Source organism: Python bivittatus, unplaced genomic scaffold, assembly GCF_059951505.1.
Source record: "Python bivittatus isolate LINGU-HERP-01145 unplaced genomic scaffold, Pbiv_v1 ctg000160_np1212, whole genome shotgun sequence".
Taxonomy (NCBI): Eukaryota; Metazoa; Chordata; class Lepidosauria; order Squamata; family Pythonidae; genus Python; species Python bivittatus.
The window spans coordinates 6,390,146-6,412,272 of record NW_028277076.1 but is presented as its reverse complement, the minus strand read 5'-3'; the positions used below and the strand labels follow the sequence as shown (position 1 = coordinate 6,412,272).

General features: G+C 44.5%; 2 protein-coding genes across 2 annotated transcripts; one reads left to right on the top strand and one right to left on the bottom strand.

Moving 5' to 3' along the window:
• Window positions 1-84: 84 nt before the first annotated feature.
• SLC2A6 (solute carrier family 2 member 6) lies at window positions 85-14,914 on the bottom strand. The gene is made up of 10 exons (XM_088147051.1): window positions 14,657-14,914; window positions 13,770-13,932; window positions 12,256-12,462; window positions 11,045-11,144; window positions 8,220-8,431; window positions 7,861-8,013; window positions 6,777-6,885; window positions 5,847-6,020; window positions 1,950-2,095; window positions 85-1,140 (listed from the first exon to the last, which is right to left on the bottom strand). Exons 3-10 carry the CDS (start codon window positions 12,418-12,420, stop codon window positions 970-972), a joined length of 1,230 nt encoding a protein of 409 aa, XP_088003177.1. The 5' UTR covers window positions 12,421-12,462; window positions 13,770-13,932; window positions 14,657-14,914; the 3' UTR covers window positions 85-969.
• Window positions 14,915-19,887: 4,973 nt separating this feature from the next.
• Window positions 19,888-21,354, top strand: LOC148214880 (uncharacterized). Its single transcript, XM_088147267.1, has 2 exons — window positions 19,888-20,029; window positions 20,486-21,354. Exons 1-2 carry the CDS (start codon window positions 19,888-19,890, stop codon window positions 21,352-21,354), a joined length of 1,011 nt encoding a protein of 336 aa, XP_088003393.1.
• Window positions 21,355-22,127: the final 773 nt, after the last annotated feature.

The following is a 22,127-nucleotide window of genomic DNA, read 5'->3' as shown; positions in this document are numbered from 1 at the left end:
ATTCGGTGTGTGTTCTTACTGAAATCTGAAGATGGTACTGGGGGATTAAAGCACAATTTTTGCTCTCCTTCAGAAAGAAAGAAGTAGTAAGTCCTTTGCTAACTTGGGAAAATGATCCTTTGTCATCTTTTCTGTAGATTCCTCTTATGAGTGATAACTTCATTTCTATTCCCTCAGCAGTATTTTTTAAAAAAACTCTAAGTTTCTAGCCTTCTTTGTTAAAGGGAAAAATTGGGAAGGATCTCTGCATAAGAAATGCTTGAAAAGCTTGGGGTTGGGTGGAATTCTCTGGCATTGGAGTCAGGATTTTTACTCCAAGAAGCTTCTAACTGTTCTTCGATTGCTCTTGAGTTTAACTAAGCCTGCATTATCTTGTGTTCATTAGCAAATGTTTCTTAATTATTGAAAGCATGGGCCATTGAAAGAAATACACGTACAAATATGTTAGAGCTGTATATAATGCCAACTGCAAACAACTTCAATACATTCTCTCAAACTGCCCTGCATACCCTATTCCCAGCTGGGACCATTTTTTTTTCTCCTGGGACAAGGAGAAAATATGATATATATTTTTAAAAACCAACCTGCCCTTCTCAGCCATATGCTTCATGTTTATGCAGCACTACAGTTAATACATGATTATCAATAGTTCTTAACAACAAGCTTGTAAGGTAAGTAAGTACAAGAGTTCCCACGTTGCAGCTGGGAAGGGACCAGATCAAGGCCTGGCAACGACCATCAAAAGTTCATGGCAAAGATGAGATTCAAATAGAGAACTTCTTGTTTTGTTTTGAATCTCTCAGGTACTACAGCAGTTCCCCCTTCCATTTTAGCGAACAAATTAACAATTTGTTTGGTACACTCCCTGTTTGGGGGGGGGGGAACAAGTGCTCCCTTTGATAGCGATAACCTGATGTCCGCCTGAAAAGTGCCACTTTCAGCATCCAGACTTGAGCTGGTGTTGGATGCTCACCTGTGGCGTCGGAATGACTCCAGGAATGATCTCCGCCCAGTGCGGAAGTAGGACTCTATCCGTTCCAAGGACTTTCCTTTGGTTTCAGGTATGAGATAGGTGAAGACGAGACTCACCACGCAGATGGTGCTGAAGAAAAAAAAAGGCACTTCCAGGCCGTATTTTTCCTGGCAAATATAACAAATGAGCTGTTAAGACTATCAGATAGGAAAGTACTGAGGAAAAAAAGCACATTAAACCAAAACCAGACCAACCGCATTATGCCTTAATCTGCTCTGTTCATCCAGCCACTGGGTTGATCAACAATGGTTTAGAGCATTTTGTGTTGGGGTGATGCAGCCAACTGAGAGCCTGATGTGATTTAGTAATGTTGTATGAATACACCTCCGAAGTGTTGTATTAAATTGTTAGACTGGGATCACAGAAACCCAAACTGAAGTCAACCTCAGCCATGGAAGCTCATCAGGTGGCTTTGGATAGTCAATATTCGGCATCTTAGGCTATGTTACAAGACTGTCATTGCAGGGAGCAAACTAGAGGACAGTATGCAAATGGTGAAGGAAGGTCAGATGTTAACCCGATTGACACATAAAGATCAATTTATATTGATTTAAGGGTCACAGCGAAAAGGATAACGGGAAGGGTAGTTTTGCAAAGAGACTTTGAGATCGCTCTCCAATTCCTGGAGGAAATTAGAAGGTAAGCTCTCTTCTGAGTTGAGCTCAACTCATGGCGATTTCTTGCATCCATCTAGTTATCGCAACAACTGTATGCCCCTGCCTTCTTCTGAGATGGTGTTTTGACTTCCCAGATTAGCTTATCATCTGGGCATTTCACAATGGTCTCTCATCCAAGTACAACCCAGGTCCAACTCCACTTAATTTTGCAAGATTAGCTCTAGCTGCCCCCCTGGAGGAAAGGAGTTGATTATTAAACCTAAATCAGGGCTATAGGTACAAATTCACCACGTTCTTACCTTAACCAACAGAAAGACTTTTGTCACAGCGAAGGCAGTCAACCAACTCACAAGTACACAGAGACCAGAGACCACCCCTCGGGCCTTCAGAGGAAGAACTTCTGCCATCAACAACCATGTGATGGGACCCCAGCCCATGGCATAGCCTAGGAGAAGAAAAGAAGAGTAATTAAAAAAAATCAGAAGCAGAGGGGAAACTATACTTGAGTGACTGGATGCAGCTATTCTTCTTACAAAGGACAACACCGCATCTAATTCTAATTCATTGTCCTGGGATGTGATGGAGGACCTGCCCTGTTGCCAGAGCTCAAGTAGAGAGCTTTCGTAGGTGAAATGGAATGGGCACCATTTTGTCCTTTGCCATGACAGCTCTGAGAACGTTCTGGTATGGCCAACCAGAGGGACAGCAAGATCCAATCTGTGGAAACTGCACAATGATAGGAAGCACATGTTGCTCAACAACCAGGTTTGTTTTAACCAGCTTTAGTTGAACAGGTCACAACTGGCTGGATTCATATTGCCAAGCCATACACCCTAGTTCATAGGCTGTAATGTGTAATCCCAACCAAGAAATTCTGAACTGGATCAAGATTTAAGAAGATGGAGCCTACATGAGGGCAACAGTCCACAAGAGTCCTGTTTTGGTTTTCCAATAATTTTAAATATGGAAGATTCCTAAGAAGTATTTCCTCAGCTGAAGTTGACAGCCTTCTCCATGAATTTGGCAGGCTTTCACGTTCCATTCAGTTTTGACGTGTGTAGGCTTATTGAATAAATCACAATTGGCTGGGTTTTCACAACATGAAGCCATAAGCTATGACTTACAAGCCATAATGGCCACGTTCACACATTGTGCTAAACGAAAAGCACATAGTGGGCTGACACAGTGTGTGAAACTCAGCCTCAAAAAGCCAAGGTGACATATCATAATCACAAATTTTGATAGTTTAATGATACCAGTCAGTTGTCTAATAGATGTTTTGGATGGATCCCATCAGATCCATGTAGCAAAGCCGATAAATTTGGGGAATTATAGTCCAAACACCTCACTTATGCCTACAGTGACCATATTTTCTTGGAAAAAAATAAAGGACCAACCTGAAAAAGGGGCAAATCTGAAAGACGCTCATAAAGATTTTTATTTTTAAAAAACTGTTTATAACTTTGCTTTACAAAGGAAAATTCAAGAGCAAAACCAAGAAAATAAATAATTAAATTAAATAAATCTGAAGGACAGCTTTCTGAAATAACGGAGTGTCCTTTATAATAAAGGACGTATAGTCACTGTACCTATGCCCTGAGTGAAAGACTTGCTTTTTTGTCACTTTTAGTTAGATCTGCTGGATTCCAATATAGAATTTTATTCACTTCCATCATGCCTCTCATCATCTCAACTTTTTGCCCTCTAAGCTAAATACTCCTAATTATCGATTGAGAAGGGACACAATCACAGTGCATAAAATCATTCACGGCATGGAGAAAGTGAACAGAGAGCAGATAAAATAATTCTCCACCCCACGTATAATTAAACTCTGAAATTAATGGCCACAAAAGATAGCAATGGCCACTAACCTGGATGGCTTTCAAAGGAGGTCATGGAGGAAGGTCTTCAAAGGCCTTGAGGACAACAGGTTGGGGACAAAGACTAGCTGAAGGCTGCTGGTGTTACGTAGAATTTTAGGCTTTATTATTAGCATTTTATATCAGCATTTTAGCACGGCATCCGTGCCTCCTTTTGAAGATCATGAAGCCATGTTTTCCCTTTGAGCCAAAGCCATTCACCCAACAAAAGGGCTGTATTGTGAAGTCCCTGATTAAAGTTGCAAGTGTTAAAGAAACAAACCCAGATGGGAAAGGAGGAGATGCAACATATTTTAAGGGTGTCCGTCTTTTCTCACGTCTAACAAAACAAAGCCTTTATCGCGCATCAGCGTCTTTTATTGTTTGATTTGTTGCTTTCTGACACACCAAATTCAGCATATCAAATGTAGGTATCGTTTGTTTCTGTACCGTATATAAAGACTTGACTGTCCCCTTCATAAATGCCTTTCGCTTTGTTTGAAGCGCTTGTGATTCGTTATTGTTGTGGGGAGCGGAAAAGCCACTTTGCAAAGGAATTGGGTGTTTCTCAGATTCAAGGACTATGTTCTTTCCAGCTCCAATGCCAACTCGGGTGCCTGAGTTTTAATACCAGGAGGAAATCTTATCTAAGTTGGTAGAGGAACATATTTCTGATTATTTCTAACACAAATATGTTCTCAAGCAATCTATTAGATTGCTTGAGAACATATTTGTGTTAGAAATAATCAGAAATGTGTTCCTCTACCGACTTAGATAAGATTTCCTCCTGGTATTTCTGCCACCACCAAAACTTTTCCCAGTTTGGGAGTCTTCTATGGCTGAGCGGAATGAGCCGAGAATAGAGATAGCATGGCCCATAAAATGCTAATAATAAAGCCTGAAATTCCAGGTCACAATTGGCTCAAGCGTAACGTTCGTCGGCAAGAATTTGCCGCTTATGGCTCAGCTTAAAAACGTTGGACTTCTCTATACTGAATAAAAGAACACGCTCGCTGTTGATAAGACCGTCCTTCCGCTCGGATACAGAACGTTCATCTTTAGAAAGATCTTTACCAGGTATTCATATTGAATATATTTGGGCTTGGCTTTGGGAGGACTTGAGCAGCTCAGATTTGCTTAGGGTTGCAATTTAAGTTTGGCGGGGGGTATTCTCCTAGCCAGACTAGCCCCTTGGTTCCAGGTTATTCTTCTATTGTACACTTCAGTCTTCTTTAGCTGAATTTATTGATTTATTGGGGTCAACAGCTTCCCTCAGGCATGCCCACCCACCCAACCTGCCCAGGTCCCTCTCTTGAGTTGGCAGTTGGAAACCGTTGGAACCTCAGCCTGCTCCATTCCATGCCCCTCCCTCAGGAATGCAGCTGAGAGGAGGGGCCAGGTTTAAAATCTTGAGTGATGGTTCCCTTGACCCAATCATCTCGAGGCTAGGCTCGGAATGCCATCGGAAGGGGAGGGGTCCCGGTTTAAGATTCTTGGAGTGATGGTTCCATTGACCCAATCGACATGAGGCTAGACTCAAAATGCAGTGGAGGGGAGGGCCCCCAGTTTAAATTCTTTGAGTGACAGCACCATTGCCCCAACCATCATGAGCCTAGACTCAGAATGCAGTTGAGAGGAGGGACCCTGGTTTAAAATTCTTTGAGTGACAGTGCCATTGGCCCAATCACTGCAAGACTAGACTCAGAATTTAGCTGAAAGGAAGGGGCCAAGTTTAAAATTCTTTGAGTTGCAGTTCCCATTGTCCTAATCATTTAAAAAAAAAAAAAGGACTGGGAATCTAGCTGAGAGGAGGGACTTTGGTTGAAAACTTCTGAGTGACAGTTCTATTGCCCCAATCCTCACAAAGCTAGACTCAGAATCCAGCTAAAAGGACGGACCCTGATTGAAAGTTATTTGAGTGGCATTTGCCTTGACCAATCATCATGAGGCTAGACTCAGAATCCAGGTTTAAACCAGGATCCCTTGGTTTCTTGGAATGACATGGACCCCATAATTCCAGAAGGATGATCTCTCCTGCTTGCAGGGACCCCATCAGCATCTGGTGGGTGACCACCAAGAAACAAAATCCAACAGGCCTACTGTTATCTTGTTGGGGTCATCTTGCATGCTCATACATGCCCATCCCTGTCAAGCTTCTGCTCAAGGTCCAACAACTGGGAGAAACTCCAAGGGCAGATTCACTGTAGCTTTATAACAAGCTGCTGTCACGTTTTCTACAGCTGGTTGTCTTCTGGCCACCTCCCAGAGCTGTCCTGGAGAAGCTCCTGAAAGTTGATCTCTAGTTAAAAAGCTGGCCATCCACCCTTCCTTACATACCTATGATGAAGAACATGGTGGCAATCAAAGGGATCACTGTAAGACCCACCATTGAACTGTTGGCAAGGCCCTCGTGGGTCCCATTCACCACCATCACCGAACAGTTATGGGAAAACCGAGGGATGAAGTGGATGTACAAGCCCAACGTTAGATTTGAGGCGAGCATGATGCAAGCTATGATGATCATAGGAAAGAAAGGGAAGAAAACACATCTTGAAGCCATCACAGAAATCACAACTGCATTGTGGTTGTCCTAAATTATCCAACCACGCCATTGCTAACACTGGAATTTGGCTTTGGACCCATCACCTAAAATGTCTTCTGACCTAGGAACAATACCCCCCAGACAATGAAATTGAAAAATCAGATGTGTATTTCTAAGCTTCCCGTAACCCAGTGCCCTCCAGGTGTGTTGGACTGCAACTCTCATCACTCCCAGTCCACCTAGGGAGGATGGGACTTGTAGTGCAGCAGGTCTCATAGATGCTAGTTTGAGGTACACCCTGGCATTGTAAAACAATAAGCAGGAACATAATTCAGTAAGACTTGCTGGAGAGGAACCTGAATCTATTTGGTCCAGCAACCTATTTACAATAAAAAGTATCCAGGTGGGCTAAAACAGCCTCTCTTAAAACAGTGGATGCACTCTTTCCATAACTAGAACATTCATACTCCATTTTTTAATAAAACGTTCAGCATCCTGACAGCGGTGTGGAAGCACCATTTGTCTGTGATCTAGCAAGCAAATGGCAAGAGATCTAGCCACTGATTTTTGGCCCTGTGATTCGGGCAGGCTTTGGGGGCCCAACCATTCTAAAAGTTTATCCAGAATTGGATTTTGTCTTTGCAGATATACAGGCAGGGGCACTAACATGTCTCTGTGTGTGTGTGTGTGTGTGTGAGTGAAAGGAGAGACTACAAAACCCATACCAGAGACATAGAGGAGAATCTTTCGCCCGGCTTTATCCATCGAGAAAGCAGCAACCAGTACAGAGGCTAAGCGAACACCCCCCACAATAACAGCGTCGTACTGAGGGGCCTGCAAAGGCAAAAAAAATATGGTTGTAACTGTAATCAAAATGGTTGGTTAATTTACTTCCATCATCATAGTGTTGATAGCTTCCAGCTTTGATTGCACAAAGACCACTGTACTCAACTATTATTTATATCCTATAATGTACTATTTGCATTTTATAATGTAATAAAACCATTTTTTTAAAATGGCTGTTTCCTGCCCTTTCCTGTGGTGGTATTTTAACACAAAAAGTCCCTTTTTATTGGATGATTTATGGATTGGTAGGTCGTGAGGCTTTTGGTCTGGGGTTGAGGGCAGCTTCAGAGCCCTTGCTATGACTCCTCAGAATCCATCTGTAAACTAGACTTGGGAAGGACAAATCTAGATTTCTTTCCATATAGAGCACTAGGAGTTGCATTGGCTGGGAGGGAAATGAAATACCTAAATGCAATAAATGAGGCCAAGTTCAGATGTCCAAACTAGGCAGGACAAACACTTGAGACCACCTTTAATACAATCTAACATCACCAAATATGTAGGCTTCACAGCTTCGTTCATTTCTCTAAGCTCAGAATATATACACAGAATATTTACGTGGTCCCAAGATCAGAGACATTCTTTCTCCTTTCTTTTTAATGAGTTTTAACCCATTTGACGGATGAAAAAGTCTCCGAAACTTGCTCCCCCACCATCTTGGAAAGCTTCAGCTGCTCTGAAGAAGACGTTATTTCTATGGGTTTTGATTTTTTAAAAAAGATACAGAGGTATCCTTCAACTGGATAGCATTTTTCTGTAAACGCGGACATGTGGCTGACATGTGGTCAGCCAACAGGATAGAGAACAAATGAGAAATGATCGCAGACAGGTTGAGATTAGGAAGAGCTTCAGATGACAGAATTTGGGCCCAACCAGTCAGACTTGAATATGGAATGAGAAAAGGTGACACCTTGTTTGTTTCAGGTAGAGAAAGGTCTTTGGACATCCTACAGGTTGACTTACCAGGATGACCTCTGTGCTGTCAAATATCAACTGCAAATAGACCAGGATTGGGGTAACCCCCGAAAGCTGCTGTAGAAATCTCATCAACAGAGTTATCACAATGGGTTTGACGATGTAAGGCTTCCGGATCTCTGTCCAAGAAATGGGTTGGCTCTGGAGAAACACAGAGAGACCAAGTGGCCAGTCTGAACCATTTCCCACCCCCACTAGCAAGTTCTAAATCCCACGGAGTCACTTCTGGCATCCTGTTTGAGAGCCAAGAACAGACCAGGGTTTTGTGCTATGGGTGAAGCAAGCCAAGGCCACAAACTCCATATATTTGTTAACCCCCTGCAGTTCACTTTTTGATATAGACATACCTGTTCCTGAACACTGGCTTTGATCTGCTCATATTCCCACCAAAAATCCACATCTTTGCCTCTCAGCCACTGGAGCGCGCCGAGGGCCTCGTCTTCCTTCCCCTTGGAAATCAGGAAACGCGGCGAGTCAGGCATGAAGAAGACCAGACAGATCATGAGAAGAACCGGGACTTCTCCCGCAACCGCCAGCCAACGCCAGGGGACCAGGAGACCTGTAGCAAGAAGAAGTCAGGGCACAGGCTAAGAAAGACAGGTAGTTTCCTCTCTGTTAGCCCACTATGTAGAGCAGTCCATGAATTCAACTCCACCGGAAGGCTAAAACTGCTTTTATTGAGATTGACATCTTGCAAGTCGGATTGTGCTGGACCTCCTCCCCCTTCTTATACTCCTGTGAAATAGGGAGGTGTCTGTCTGAGCTGTTTCTAAATGTTAGCTCACTGTTCTGGACTTAAAAAATTTTCAGCCCCTTTTGCCAAGGGAACAGCTTCTGCATCAAGATCATCTTCCTGACTCTCTACTTTTTCTTATTTATTTTTACTTTTTCCCCTGAAGAAAGGTTGCAACCAACCCCCACCGGAGCACATCCTCTTTCAAACAGCCTCCTCCAACCCATCGTGTGCATTCGATTACGACTCCTATAGCAGTAGACGACAGGAGCTGAAATCCAGCATTGTCCAGCGGAAGGAAAAATAGATTTGGTCTAAAAGGACAGCAGGAGACCAGAGGAGGCATCTTTTAACAGGTACGAGTCTCTTCGTTCAAGTCTTCTGTGTCTGAGCTTTTCAATCATTTAATAATAATGATTTGTGGAAGTTACAATACTTTATCAAGTTTATACTACTTTATGAAACTTATAATGCTTTAAGAAATTTATAATAATTTGTATATGCTGCCCAACTCCCAGCGACTCTTTTCCTTCCTTCCTTCCTTCCTTCCTTCCTTCCTTCCTTCCTTCCTTCCTTCCTTCCTTCCTTCCTTCCTTCCTTCCTTCCTTCCCTCCCTCCCTCCCTCCCTCCCTCCCTCCCTTCCTTCCTTTTTTCCTTCCTGTTTTGCATTAGCCAAGAAGTGGATCATAACCCCTTTTCTGTTTTTCTGCCTGGGGCACTTGCGCTACAGCAGAATTGCATGTTGCTCGGAATTCTTCTATGAATGTCATCCCGCAGGTTTCCAAACCATTGCCAAAGAAAGATCAAGGTTGTGCAATATTGCTTAATAAGGTCAGGGAAAGACCTCCTAGCCGCCTTTGCGCTGCAATACTGCATTATTTAATTTATTTATTTAAATGTATAGGTCACCCAACTCCACTGGACTCTGTATGTCGGTGCTTGATTAGTTTTAGCCTGGGTTAGGGTTCTCTGTGCACGCACGCGTGCTGGTGTGCTCTTCAGACCCAGCCAATTTGCTTAGTTTAGGCCCTGAGCAACTCCAGAAACTGGGTTAGTTCAGTGTGGTTTGATCTCAGTTATCACTGAGATTGTTACGCATTTATTGCTGTGATGCCAATGATGCATGCATGGGGTATATTATGTTGGGTTTTAACTGTTATTCGCCATCCACAGTCGCTATGATGAGATGGGTGGCCACATAAATTGAAATAAATAAATAAATAAAGGGATAAATGACTAGGTTACATCTGTTGGATGAACTCAGCTATAGAATGGGCTAAGCGTAGCCCAGACAGCATCTCCTTCTTCAATCATCTGCATCTTTAACTGTCCAAGGAGCAGAAAGAACCAACCGTTCTTCCTTATTGCTCTGTCTTCATGACTGGGGCAAAAAACAACTTGCTCAATTTGCTTTTATACAGACGCTCCTGATCAGCTGGGGGTGAATGTGAGCTTCTAATGTGGAGGCATCGCAGGGTTAACCGTGGTTCATTTAAGCAGCATTTATGCAATTAACAGATGTTCTGGGTTTTCAGAATAGCCCAAACATTAAACCAGCCACACAGATTCGGTTCCCACAATCCCCTAGGCGGAAATGTGGGTGGCTGATTCGTAGCTGCTTTTCTTGTTTGCATGTATTGATACTGAATATCACATACCTAAAGGTTACTTCATTAAGAAATACCCTGGGTCATCTTTTAAAATCATTCTCCTGCATTTACCCGGAGTAACCGTCATTTGAATTTCCCCCAAATGAGGCAATTTCCAGTTGCCCACAGTGCCCCTAGAGCAATGCATCTCAAGCTGGGCAACTTCCAGAGGTGCGAAGTCCAATTCCCAGAATTCTCAGCATCGGCTACGCCGGCTGGGGAATTTTGGGAGGTGACATCCAGACCTCTAGCAATTGCCAGGGCTAAGAAACACTGTCTTAAAGCCCAAAGGCTGCTTGAATTATCCCAATTTTGAGGCTAAGAGTACAAGGTTTTCACCATAGTCTCCATTTTAGCAAGGATTTGGGGGGATGTGTGTGCACTGGTGCGTGAGCGTGTGTGTTACAGCTCTCCATTTTGAGTATGACAGCGGGGTCAATCCAAACTGCCCGAAGAGGTGAATCACAAAGCATTAAGTAGATCAGATAAGGACTACACGGTTGTGAAATATTCTGTATTTTTCCAATTGACAAAAAGGTCAGAATCGCACACACACCAAACAAGAAAACCAACAGCCCTAATCCCCAAATTCCTTCTTCTGTGGAGCTCAAAGAAGGACCGAGAAAGACGATGCAGGAAGGAGGGTGGTGAGGAAGGGGGAATGCACACCCTCATCCTTTTGGAACCAGGCACACCTTTCCAAGCTCCAACTCTACCGAACGAGCCAACAGCCACAAAGCCAAATAAACCCACAGTTTGAAACGGCTGGAAAGGATGGTTTAGTACTTGCCCAAAGCGTAAAGGAAGAGGGCGCCCAAAACAGCCATGATCTGAGGACAGGAGCCCAACGCCCCTCGGATTCCTGGGTGGGAGATCTCGGAAATATAGACCTGGACGAGGCAAAAAAATAACAGGTAAGTTGGGATTCAAGGCACTGAGAGCGTGCTGGAGGGGATGAGGGGAGTTAACCATGGAAAGAAGCTAGCCTATCCCGTAGATTCCATCAATTCTGCTTGGATTTATTCATCCATGTTTAAATGCAACGTGTTTCCACAATCAAAAGGCTCTCAAGGCCATTTGGAGTAGGAGAAAGAGTTGGGTCCAGAAACTGGGTTCACAGGTTGCACTTAAGCCATCGCTTGTGCTTTCTAAAGCATCATGACGGGTTTCATGCATATGAGCTTGGGACCAAACCATGTTATGGCTCATATAAAGGGTAAACCAGGCTCTTAGCGTTAACTTACTGCAAATTAAATTAAATTAGCCTGGGCTAAAACTGAGGTCTAACTGAAATTACCCCGGGCTAATGGTAGTCCTGCTAATTTCGGTGGGGTGGCTATCAAGACCACCGAGTCTGGACTCCAATGTTGATCTTAGTGCCAACGTTTTCATTTGTTTGTTACCCCAAGTAAGCTAAAGCTGGTCAAACTGCTTAGCACCCTGCCTTTGCCCTGGGGGAAAGTTCTCTTCCTTGCTGGTGTCAGATGGTCTGCTGTGGGGAGCAAAGGCATGTTTGAGCCACAGCTCACAACACTGGAGCTTCTGAAGCTACACACTGCATTTCTGCAATCAGGTAGGGAAACGCCAATATTAACAGAAGGATAAAGAAACATGCTCAGGGAAAGCAAGGAAGGAAGGAAGGAGAGATCAATGAAGGGAGGGAGGGAGGGAGGGAGGGAAGAGAGAAAGAGAAAGAGAGAGAGAGAAAGAAAGAGAGAGAGAGAGAAAGAAAGAAAGAGAGAATGAAAGAAAAGAGGGAGAGAGAAAAGAAAAGAGAGAGAGAGAAAGAGAGAATGAAAGAAAAGAGGGAGAGAAAGAAAAGAAAAGAAAAGAAAAGAAAAGAGAGAGAGAATGGTTACAGGTAATCAGAAGAACTCAGGACTAGCAGCTCTGGAATAATCCCTAAGACTTCCCTCCAAAGTTGCCAAGGAAGGAACAGCAGCCATCCGGAGCTCAAGGACTCCGACAGAAGGACCCTGGGGGGGGGGGTGTCATACTTACTGGAATGGCGGCCGACGTCACCCCGCCTGCGAAGCCCGTGAGCAGCCTCCCGACCAACAGCATCCAGATCTCATAGGCACTGGCCATGAAGAAGTATCCGATGACGGAAGGGACGGCGGAGAACATGATGCTCAGCTTGCGCCCCAGGCGGTCGTTGAAATACATGGTGCACAGACCCCCTGCAGCTACTCCTAAGGTGAAGATGGACTGGAACATGGAAAGAGATGGGGAAGGTCCACAAAGAAGGTCACAGGACCACAGCAGCAGTTACAGACAACCTGATGAAGTTCCCAAGGAAGCCTAACACACAACACGTGGCGCGGCTTGTCCAGAAACACGCCACACAGGCTCTGAAAGTGGCTGCTGAGTCACAGAGAAAGGCTGTAACTCCCCAGATGTTGCAATGGGAACTACACTCCCGCTGGTTCCAATGAGTGTGGCCAGAGGGTGAAGGATGCTGGGGTTTGTAATCCGTCCCCATTCCTGTCCTGTGTCAAGCAAGAACGGAATTCACAAGTGGCTGATCTCAAAAGGGATTGACTCTGGACGCACATACTCCTGGCTGGCAAAATAACATCTACAAAGGTGGCTGAGATACGACAAGCAGGAGAAACTGCAGACCGCCACAGATGTGTGTGTATTATGTAGATTTCTCATCTATGTCACTTTGTCATCCTTTGGCAAATAGGACTGACACCCCTTCCTCCTTCTTTGTTCCGCTCCAGGTTGGTTTTCTTCACCATCGTTGTTCTGGGTTGGTCATTTTTCTGTGTTTTTTGCACTGATTTCTGTCCTTAAATGTTTTTAACAATTGTAAACCACCCAGAGTTGCTGAGAACTGGGCGGCATATAGATTTAATAAATTATTATTATTTATATTATGTTTACAGATAATATGCACGTGGCAGTCAACATTTTCTTACGTCTGCCGTATCTCAACCCGCTTGGATTTTACTACTGTGAAAGTAAAGGAGGTGTGCAATTCCCTAAAGTTTAAATTGGGAGATCAGAGAGACATAGAACTGTAGAGTTGGAAGAGTCCAACCCTCTCCAAGGTGCAGGATAACCAATTGCACCCTCCACGAGAAATAGTTGTTCTCCTTTTAAAAAGAAGATTTAAAAATCTTTGGAGAACTCTCAAAGAGGACAAAACCCTTATCATACTTCCCCAACCTTGGGAACTTCTGGAACCGTGGATTCAACTCCCAGAACACCCCAGATGGCACGGCCATTGCTGAGAATTCTGGGAGTTGAAGTCCACATACTTGGATATTGCTAAGGTTGGGAAACACTGCCTTAGATGCAGGGGAGGGAGGGTTAAAACCCAGAAGCTGAGCACTTGATGAAGATGGGTCAAGGCCAATCAAGTTGGCCAAATCTGATGCCACCGCACTGGGTCCACATGACCCAATAAACTGCAAACCTCAGTTAAGAGTGCTATGATGATGTCTGCTTGTTCATCTCGGCGTGGTGTGCGAATGCAGCCAGAGCATTTGCCAGTCCAGACCACTTACCCCAAACCAGGAAGCGGTAGCCTGTGTTAGTTGCAAGTTAGGGACTGGAGATTTCACCAAAGCTGGGATGACGGGCGAGGTGTACACTAAAGCGAAGCCGAAATTGAAATTCCCCAGCACGGCAGCAAAGCTGGCAAGGAGGACACGCTGGTTTCTAAGCGTCCTAGGAAAAGAAGAGGAAGAACAGGGACCGGCGTGAGATCCATCAGAATTGCTGAAGGCAACCCGTGAATTAGAGAGGGAGACATCTTTCAAGCCAGAGAGAGGACTCTGTTGGGCAAGAGCATTTCAGGGCACCCGCAGATTTCTTTTCCTTCTGCAAAAGCCGGCACAGGGTGTTTGCCTGTCGCAAGCTGAGTGAAAGGATGTAAAAGGGAAGCAGTCATTTTGAGGGATGGACAGAAGAAAGAAAGTTGAGAAATACAGCTTTCTATCTTAGATAAAACTGAGCAAACCTCTGCGATTTAAAAAGTCTTCTTTGAACCGAGATCCACTTTTGAAGACACATCATGTCATTTTCCGGCCAACTTAATTGCCTTTTCCTTGGATGTTTTTCCAGCTTCTCAGTCTACAACCCGGGATCCTCTCGTGGTCTCCCATAGTTTAATTTAACCAAATCCAGTGGTTTCTCCACACGCAGCAGGTTGCAGAAAAGAAATGACCTGGTCCATATCATTCGTTATAAAACAGCGAAGGCAAAAAAGGAGGAAAGAACAGGGTAAGAAAAGCCAGACCCTAGAACAGTGGATGAAGCCGCTTTTCAGTTGATGAGGACTACAAACTTGAGCCAAAGGTTTTGTGAAGCAAGCATGTCAAAGAGCCTACCTCCATCAGCTGAATTCAGGCTTCAAAACACGCCAGGTGTTCGAGGGAAATGGAAACGGTACCTGTAATATTCCTTTTCCACTTGCCGGGGATCCTTCTGTCCCAAAGACTCATAATCTTCTACCGGCCCCCTGCTTAAAAGGGGCCTTGTGATGTTAGCCTCCAGCGTGGCTGGCCGGGTGGGATCCCCCGCAAGAGAAAAAGAGAGTCCCAGGGAGCAGATGGAGCCGGGCAGCCACTCAGGGTTTCGTCCTGCGGGGAGCACAGGTTGCTCTGGAACTGAGCCCCGGGAAGCGGCAGACGAAGTGAAAGCGAAAAGAGGCCAAGATGTGCCAACGTGGGAAAAAACGGGTGAAAAGAGGAAGCCAGGAAGAGTGAGGAAACCGGGTGTGAAGCAAGATAACGGAGGAGGAAGAGGCGTCCGTAAGACCGCTGGCCCAGAGCTTCTGCTCCTCGCTTCGTTCCCCCAGCGGACGGGAAAGCGCGCTCTGGAGCTCTCCTTTTCCCCTGCGAAATCCAGCCCGCCATCTCTTCCCTTGGCGCCAACCGCCTCCAGGACGCTGCTCCTGGGCTGAGATAGAACCTCCACCTTCAGAGGCACCTTCCCTTGGAGAGCCGCTTGGTGTGGAGCAACGCCAGCCGAAGGCTGCTTTGGGAATTTCCCCCCGGGATTCCTAGCCCTGTCTGTTAAAGGGACACCACAGATCCCCATATTCTCCCCGCTATCGAGCTGGCCACGATTGGAAACAGGAGGCTGGGGAAATACTTGACGGAGAACTGGAGTCCCAATCCTCCGATCCCTCTTGGCTTCTCGCCCAGCATCTGCTCTAACATCCTCCAACCCACGTTGTACTGAAATAACAGAACAGCATTTCTATTCCTTTAAGGGCGGCTGGGCGATGCATGGAGAAGCCCCATCTTCGCCCCAGCAAAGACTTAGGAGATTCCTTCTGTAAAAGCCCCATGTTTTGCAGAGATGTAAGAAATAGGTTGCAAACGCTCTGCTCTCAGTGAGGTTCAGCATCTCAAGACAGATGAAGCTGTGCGAAACAAACCAGACAAACTTGTCCAAAATAGATGTTTCGGCTTTGGCAAGGTTCGTGTGAGTTAGAGAAACCCTCAACCCTCTTTGTTTAGATGCACTGAACACTGTGCTGATGACAAATCCCAACATCTGCGGTGGTGTATCAGTCACACTCTTCTAGTATTCAGATAATACTAGAGATCAGGGGAAACATCAGTGTGAACTTATCTAATCTGGCATTTCCAACGCAGTGCAGAACCGGAAGCTTAACTGTTGCTTGTAAGTTGTCTGCATGTCAGGCAAAGTTGCAAGTGAAAGGAATTTTTTTTTCGGTTTTAGCACTTCTTCTCTTCTAATGAAGCCCTTTTGCTTTTGAAAACATGCTTGTGCCAAGGGGAGAATGGCAGGTAAGGAATCAGAGTTAGCAAGAGAAAGTATCCATCTAAAACCGATAACATTTCATTTTAGCGCTGTACGCAAGTGTAGCAGAATGCCAAAATGTATAAAAAGTTTCTGAACTCTGTTCAGGGCACGCTCTGCCAGGAGAGCAACGTCCATCCGGCTGGCCATATACAAAACCTCTTGATGAGAAATCAGTCCTGCTTGGAGTCTTCCCTAACCTGCATATATTTTCACCTAAAAGAAGTTAAACCTGGCAACGTTTGGAGAAGGGTATAGCAAATACCTGCAAGGACTTAAAAAAAACATTTTTTTTCTAGCTCAACAAACTGAATGAGAGAGACTTCTAAAAGTGGGACGAACCATTCTGTAGAATTAAAAAAAATCGCATGCTCTTTTTAAAATCTTTTTCTTGATCCCAGAAAGGTTCTCTCTCAGTTGTGGGTGTCGGAATCTCTCCTCCCTCCCCAGCAGTATATCTACCTGTGCTTCTTAATCATTGCATCGAAGATCTTAACTAATGTAGTTTTTCCAATCAGCTATTACTTACCGGTGAGGTTGCCATTATTAAAAATGTAGGGATCCTCTCCTCTTTTACATTGGGCTCGTTTCTTTTTTATTTTAAAAAGCTCCCATTATTCTTCCCTCCCTGCCACTGTAGGATCCTCCTCCTTGACCAAGCATGTTCCCCACCAAGAAGCCAATTCAGAGCCTTGGGTTTTGCTCACCCCCTTGGGAATTTCTGGGCAGAAATTCCGCTTGCCTTCTAAAACCTTCCGCAGTTGCAAGAAGTTAGACATTTTTATTTTTTTTCCCCTTTACCTTTTCTGTGTTGTGTGGTCCATCTCTTGCCAAACTTCCTGTGTTAAATTCTTTAAAGGTGCGGGAATTCTAGAGAAAAACTTGCCAGCCCCGTCTGCCTGTCTCACTGTAGGATACACTGTTGGGGTTACCACCTTTCTTAAAAAAAGAAAAGAAACAATGTCTGGTTTCTTTTCTGCATCCTGAGCAACAGGTGGTTGCATTTAACACCCTGCACTCACTGCAGGTGGCAGCCTATCATGGTGGAAACCAGAAAAACTAAGCAGGTTTGGTACTTGGATGAGAGACCACTAGGAGATCTCAGATTTAGGTTAGTAGGGGAAACGTCCTGGAAAAGGCAGTGGAAAACCAGTCCCATGTAATCTAGAGGGACACATCCATGAAGTCACCAGGAACTGAGTGGCCTTGAAGGCAACCCTAATTATTGTATCCCAAAGCAGGAGATGTTAATGATATAAGGAGTAACGGCACTTTAGAAGAAGGGAGAAATGTGCTGTTGCTTACGCAACTGTGAAAACCTTTACCTGGATGCAGGTGAGAGGTCCGTGGGTCACACGCTTGCTAGTAAGATGTTGGAGTAAGCATGGCCTCCGAAACAGCGTTTTTTAAGCAGGCAGCCTGCGATACAAATATTTGCTTCTCTGAAGAAAAACTTCTTCATACTGAGCTGAACTTCCTCGTTCATTGTCCTTGAAGCCTCTGGAGAAGCAGCTGCGAAGGAAAATTGAGGGAGTCTCATGCCTTGAAGATAGGTGGTGGGAGCGGGCGAAGGAATTTATTTTATTTGAGGCATATCCTGTTTTTTTTTCCTTCCTTACTCCAGTGAGGATTCAGGGCAGCTGCTACTTTAAAAAAGAAAACACCAACAGACCGTCCAATAAGATTCAATTGTTAGCAATTAAAAACCAAGCAAAAAAGAGGCAGCTTCACTGAGTTCTTTAAATGCCCAGAGGGTGATAGGCAGCTCTGGTCCCTTGGTGATGCCCTGATGTGAGAAAGCAGTTGCAGTGAGATGTGGCATATGACTTACAGCTTTACCTGCAAAGGAGGACCTGAGTTAAGACTTCATGGCACACAGTAACATATTCAAATACCTGTGTGTCGTGAGGACCTGGGTGAAGACTTCACAGTGCATTGTAGTTTATATCTATATCTAGCTATATTTTATATGGGGGGGAAGAAAGAGAGAGAGGGAGAGAGGGCAGGGAGGACCTGAGTGAAGACTTCACAGTGCATAGCAATTTATATCTATAGCTAGCTATGCTCTCTCTCTGTCTCTCTCTCTCTCTATATATATATAAAATATAGCTAGATATAATTTTTATATATATATATGAGAGAGAGAGAGAGAGAGAGAGAGAGGACCTGATTGAAGACTTCATAGTGCATAGCAATCTATATCTATACCTATGTCATATATATATAAAAAATAAAAACCTGAGTGAAAATTTCATGGTGGTAGTAACTAACTTACATTTTTTAAATTTATACACACACACACACACACACACACACACACACACACATATTACAGACCTCAGTGAAGACTTCACAGGGTGCAGTAACGTAACTTTAAATGTCACACACACAACACTCACAAACATATATACATACATACATACATATTATAGACCTGAGTGAAGACTTCACTCAGTGCACAGTAATCTATATGAGGACCTGAGTTAAGACTTCATGATGGTAGCAACTTACATTTTATCTATCTATCTATCTATCTATCTATCTATCTTGGACCTCAGTGAAGAGCTTTTCTCTCTAAATGTCAGACAGACACAAAGAGACAGAGACATAATGGACCTGAGTGAAGACTTCACAGTGGACACTAATCTGTATCTGTATCTCTATTTGAAGACCTGAGTGAAAACTCCACAGTGCACCGTAATTTACATCTATATATCCCTATCTGTCTAAACTATACATGAGGACCTGAGTGAAGACTTCATGGTGGGAGCAATTTACATTTTGAGAGAGAGAGAGAGAGAGAGAGAGAGAGAGAGAGACCTCACTGTGCTTAGAGCCGGCACAAGGCCGCAGCTTGCTTGCAGAAGCTAAGCAGGTTCGGGTTTGATGCCATTTTCGATGGGGAACCCAAGCGGATTTCTCTCTCCAGTGTATTGAATTTGGGGGTGAGGGTGGGGACAGAGCAGGAGATGTTGATGAAAACCCCAGGACCTTCTATTCATGCCTGCTCAGAAGTAAAGACAGATGGCTCTGTAGGACTCAGGTTTAAAGTTGCAGTTTAAATGTTGTGGACTCTTGTCCGCACTTAGCCTGGCACCACTCTGATCAACAAACCTGAAAGGGAGAGGCAGGCAGTAAGCTGGGACATCTGAGTAAATTTTCCAGTTCTTGAAGTTCTACTTAACTTTAAGGCCAAGTTAAACTTCACCCTTGGTCCCTGATGTTCTCTGAGCTTGGCAGTTTCCCTGTTCTTGGGGACGGGAGGTCCTGCTGAAGTCCCCCAAACAAAGTAATCCTTACTCATTCAGGCAGCCAGTGTGGGTTTTTAAAAAATCCATCATGCAATCAAGAAAGCTAATCCTGCCAGGAAAAAAATAGCACAGAAACTCTCAAGGCTGCTGCAATGGAGCAGTCTATGTTCTGCAAGTTGACAATTAGTTCCTCAGGGACACACACACACACATATATGACACAAACTTATTCAGGAAGTCCCTGTGCATTGTTTCATATGGTATCATTTAACACAGCTTTGTTGAATGTTTGTGGGCTTCGAGAATTCAACAAAGCTCTGTTAAATGATACCATATGAAACAATGAAGCCCACAAACATTTAATCCTATTGTGTAATCCTGTTGCGTTCTTTTATTCTCCTTCTACTAAATTGGAGTGGAAGGGGTTGATCAGGAGAAATCACTGGGGCTTCACTCCTGCAAAGCTGGAAAAGAGGAGAGGGTGGTAGAACGGCACTAATCAGCAAGACTTTTACAGTATTGGCCTACCTGCCAAGGAAACGGTGCATAAAGTAATTGCAGTTGATGTCTGCTTAGGAAATGTTGATTAATCTTCCAGATGCCCCAAGACTCGTTCTTTGGCTGCAAGAAACTGCTACTGGATAATGTTATTTTCTCTCCTTGGCTTAATAGGAGTCAGATACCAGCAGAACTTTGCAAACAGAGGGTGGCTCAGGAAATGTTGGCGTGCTCAGCTGACCGTAAGTAACCATTGTCCACTTACTGATGCTCGCCCACAGTTCCCTTGTGGAATTCACTGCCACAAGAGGTCATGCGGTCTGAATGCACGAACCTGTTTTTGTCTCAATAGGGCAAATATCCCCTTACGATGTGCTGTATATCATTATTTCTGGTCTTCCGCCTGTTGAGAATAGGTGGTTATGCGTGTGCACAGTTTGACTTGTTATATAAAGTATGGAGTCACATCCCGCAACCAGAAAGCTAGCATGGCAGGGAACAATTCTAGACTAGCCCATTCCTTGAAGGGTTAGTTATCTAACTTGCAGGGAGCTTTCTGAAAGGGTTCTACAGGGACGGGTCAGCATGGCGGTCCTTCCTCTCGATTCAGAATGCAGCCATTTCAAGGATCTCATCCTGCTTTTGTTTTTCAAGCTTTTGATAGCTGTATTGTTGTGGTTTTCCTTCCTCTGTGCTAGAAAATGGAGAGACGCAAGAAGGGCAAAGGGATGACGTGGGTTACATGGACAACAGGAGCTTTCCAGAAGTGTGTTGTGGAGCTAGGAAGCGTGCCGACGACCAGGCTGAGGAGAAGTCAGTCCAGTCTGGATGTTCGGAAAGTCCATCCTGGGAGCCCCTGGAATCTGACTGCCTCCCCTCTATTTTCCTGGCAGTTTTTCTGGTCCTCATATTTGTCTCTATTTCAGTGCTCCTACTTTGTCACCAGACTGTCCACTTTCCCTTGAAGGACCACAAGGCCTGGAGCCCCAACAGGGTTCGCCTCCTTTTCCCCAACCAGCCAGAATCAACCTGGATGACGTTCCAGCGATATGTGTGCAACCCATTGGGAAAGTCTCATCTGGAGGAGCTTTGGATCCTGGTTGGAACTGGCCCCGGAGATGCAAGCAAGACCCTTCTCTGCTTCACGAAAGTGATGCTCTCCTTACTGACTCGGCAAAAATCCATAGAAGTTCAATTTCTGGACCCGACCAGTGCTTGGCTTCCTCAGATGGGGTCTTTTGAAAATAGGACCTGGGTGATCTCTAGTGTGAAGGTTCTTGTGGGGCAAAGAAATCTCCCAAGTGGGTTGGTGGTGTCATTGCAAAGTGCCCTGAATGGAAAAGGGGAGGTCACTAAGACCACTTTTGCCCTTGTGTTGAACGGGGTGGAGCAGATCCCGGAAAAGTTCCTGCTCCAAAGATTGACCCCTTCATTGATATCTGGAATTTTGAGCAGTGTCCACTTGAATACCGATAGGCGACCGAATAAACTGATGACTGACAAGGGGAACTTTCCTGTCCTCTTCATCACATCTGAGCAATATTTGGAAGGTGGGTTTGTTTGCTAAAGAAGGCTTATGTTACATGCCATCCTTCTGGAGAAAGGTGTTTTCTAACCACTTTGGGACAGGTGGAATAACAGGGTTGCAACAACAGGGAACCAGGGAGGTAGGGTGTCAGCTACATTTATTTGGGGGGCATTTGGGGAATGAAAATGAGAAAGCACCTTTTGCTGTGATTTATGAAAGAAGTGTTGGAACATACAGGCTAGGGAGAGGAAATAAAGATCTGCAAGAAGAAATCCAGATTAAATATTTCCAGTGGGCCAAAGTATTTTCTTATTAGGTTTCTTTGTCATGAAGATCTGCCCAAGGAGAATTATTCTAGAACATTTCAGAGGTGGCCAGTTCTGTAGGAACAGCATACCCCAGACGTTACTGCGTCCTTGGAAAGGATGAATAGGGACCGCTTGGATAGATGATGTCAAAGAGGATCCAGGATGGAAATAACTGTAGAAGGAGAAGCCTCTGTACTGTTGTCGGTGTGTACATAAGTGTGTATAGTGATTGTATCCTTTGTGTGCTGAATTCATCATCCAGCCTTTCCCAACCATTGCAGTCCAGATGCGAATAAGTTCTAGAATCCTATATTTATGATGGACCCAAGTAGGGCTACAACTGTACTTAAAAACTACCTCATTAAAATGATAGAAAACAACTGGAAAACCAGGACTGGAGTATGGGACTGTTTGGTGTGTGTGTTTTTATTTTAGCTGAGCCCCAAGATCTTCCAATAGATACCCAGCATTTTAAAAGGTTGAGCCTCCTGTTTATCGTTCTCA